At 48.4% G+C, this 1455-nt stretch overlaps 1 protein-coding gene across 1 annotated transcript in view; it reads left to right on the top strand.

The window, feature by feature from the left end:
• Positions 1–1455, top strand: part of LOC138171622 (keratin, type II cytoskeletal 2 epidermal-like) — a 10230-nt gene that overhangs the window by 8079 nt on the left and 696 nt on the right. The window contains exons 7-9 of the mRNA XM_069101159.1: positions 437–657; positions 1034–1068; positions 1182–1455. The exon at positions 1182–1455 is cut by the window's right edge and continues 696 nt beyond it. Coding sequence (XP_068957260.1) covers positions 437–657; positions 1034–1068; positions 1182–1455 — 530 coding nt within the window. The remainder of the gene's footprint in view (positions 1–436; positions 658–1033; positions 1069–1181) is intronic.

The following is a 1455-nucleotide window of genomic DNA, read 5'->3' as shown; positions in this document are numbered from 1 at the left end:
ATTATAGTACTTATTATATTAGTATTATAGTATATTACTATTATAGTACTTATTATATTAGTATTATAGTATATTATTATTATAGTATAATAGTATGTTATTATTATATACTATAGTATAATAGCATATCACTATTACAGTACTTATTATATTATGTACCTACTATGTGCCAGGCACTGTGCATCTAGGTGGCTGTGCATTTCTGGGCCTGGAATCAGGAAGACTTGAGTTCAGATCCAACCTCAGACACTTGTGTTTCTGTATGTGACCCTGGTCAAGTCAGCAATTGTGGCGGCACTCCCCAAAAGACTTGAATCAGTCCACCAATTTTTCTGTTTCCTTTTCACCTTGGCTCTTTCTCTTGGGAGGTGTAGATTGCCCTTTCCCATGGCTTCCATATGCCACCCACAGAATCTCTCCTTCCCTTCTGCTGTAGTGCCGTGCCGTGCAAGACTCCATCGCAGATGCGGAACAACGGGGGGAACATGCTCTCAAGGATGCCAAGCACAAGATGGAAGAGTTGGAAGAAGCTCTCCAGCAGACCAAGGAGGAGCTGGTCCGCCTGCTGCGGGACTACCAGGAACTGATGAATGTTAAGATAGCACTAGATTTGGAGATTGCCACCTATAAGAAGCTGCTGGAGGGAGAGGAGCATAGGTAAGGGGATGGAAAGATGACTCACATTTTATGGGTGGAGATGAAGAGTCCCAAGCTGGTACTGGCCCCTGGAGGAATGACAGGGAGGGAGGACTCTGGGGACCAGGAAAGGCAGAAGAAAGCTAGGGACCAGGGAAGGGGAAAGGATGTCAGCCCCAAGTTCTAAAGCCCACAAGCATGGTGGGGTGGAGTTGGTGCCAGCTGAAGAGCCACTCAAGGGCCTTTTGGCTTCTCCTCACCCGTCACTCAGTGCAGGGCATGCATTCTTTCTCACCAATGAAGAGATAGTCCTATACTAATGGGCTTTGGGATTGGGGTTACCAAAAAAATTCGATTTGATCACAATACCTCTTTTTTTCTCTCTCATTTCTGATAGAATCTCTGGAGAAGTCCCCAGTAATGTGTCCATATGTAAGTAATGAGGGATGACCCCTCTTTATGCGATTTCTGGGAAGGGCCTCTCAGAAGAAGTGGGTAAGCAGCGGGGGGCAGTATGCTTACTGTGACTTGGTTTCTTTCTACAGCTATAAGTAGCAGTTCTATCTCATCTAGTGTGGCATCCAAGGCTGGCTTCAGAGGTTCTGGAGGAGGAGGAGGACATGGGTCTGGAGGCTGGGGGTCCAGTTCTGGAGGAGGCTACAGCTCTGGAGGCAGGGGATCTGGGTCTGGAGGAGGGGGCTACAGCTCTGGAGGCAGGGGATCTGGGTCTGGAGGAGGGGGCTATAGCTCTGGAGGCAGGGGATCTGGGTCTGGAGGAGGGGGCTACAGTTCTGGAGGCAGGGGCTCTGGGTCTGGAGG

Source organism: Petaurus breviceps, unplaced genomic scaffold, assembly GCF_028583685.1.
Source record: "Petaurus breviceps papuanus isolate PSGF00001 unplaced genomic scaffold, PetGlider_PUasm1.0 454, whole genome shotgun sequence".
NCBI lineage: Eukaryota > Metazoa > Chordata > Mammalia > Diprotodontia > Petauridae > Petaurus > Petaurus breviceps.
Note: the sequence above shows the minus strand (reverse complement) of the source record. Positions and strands in the feature narration are given on the sequence as shown.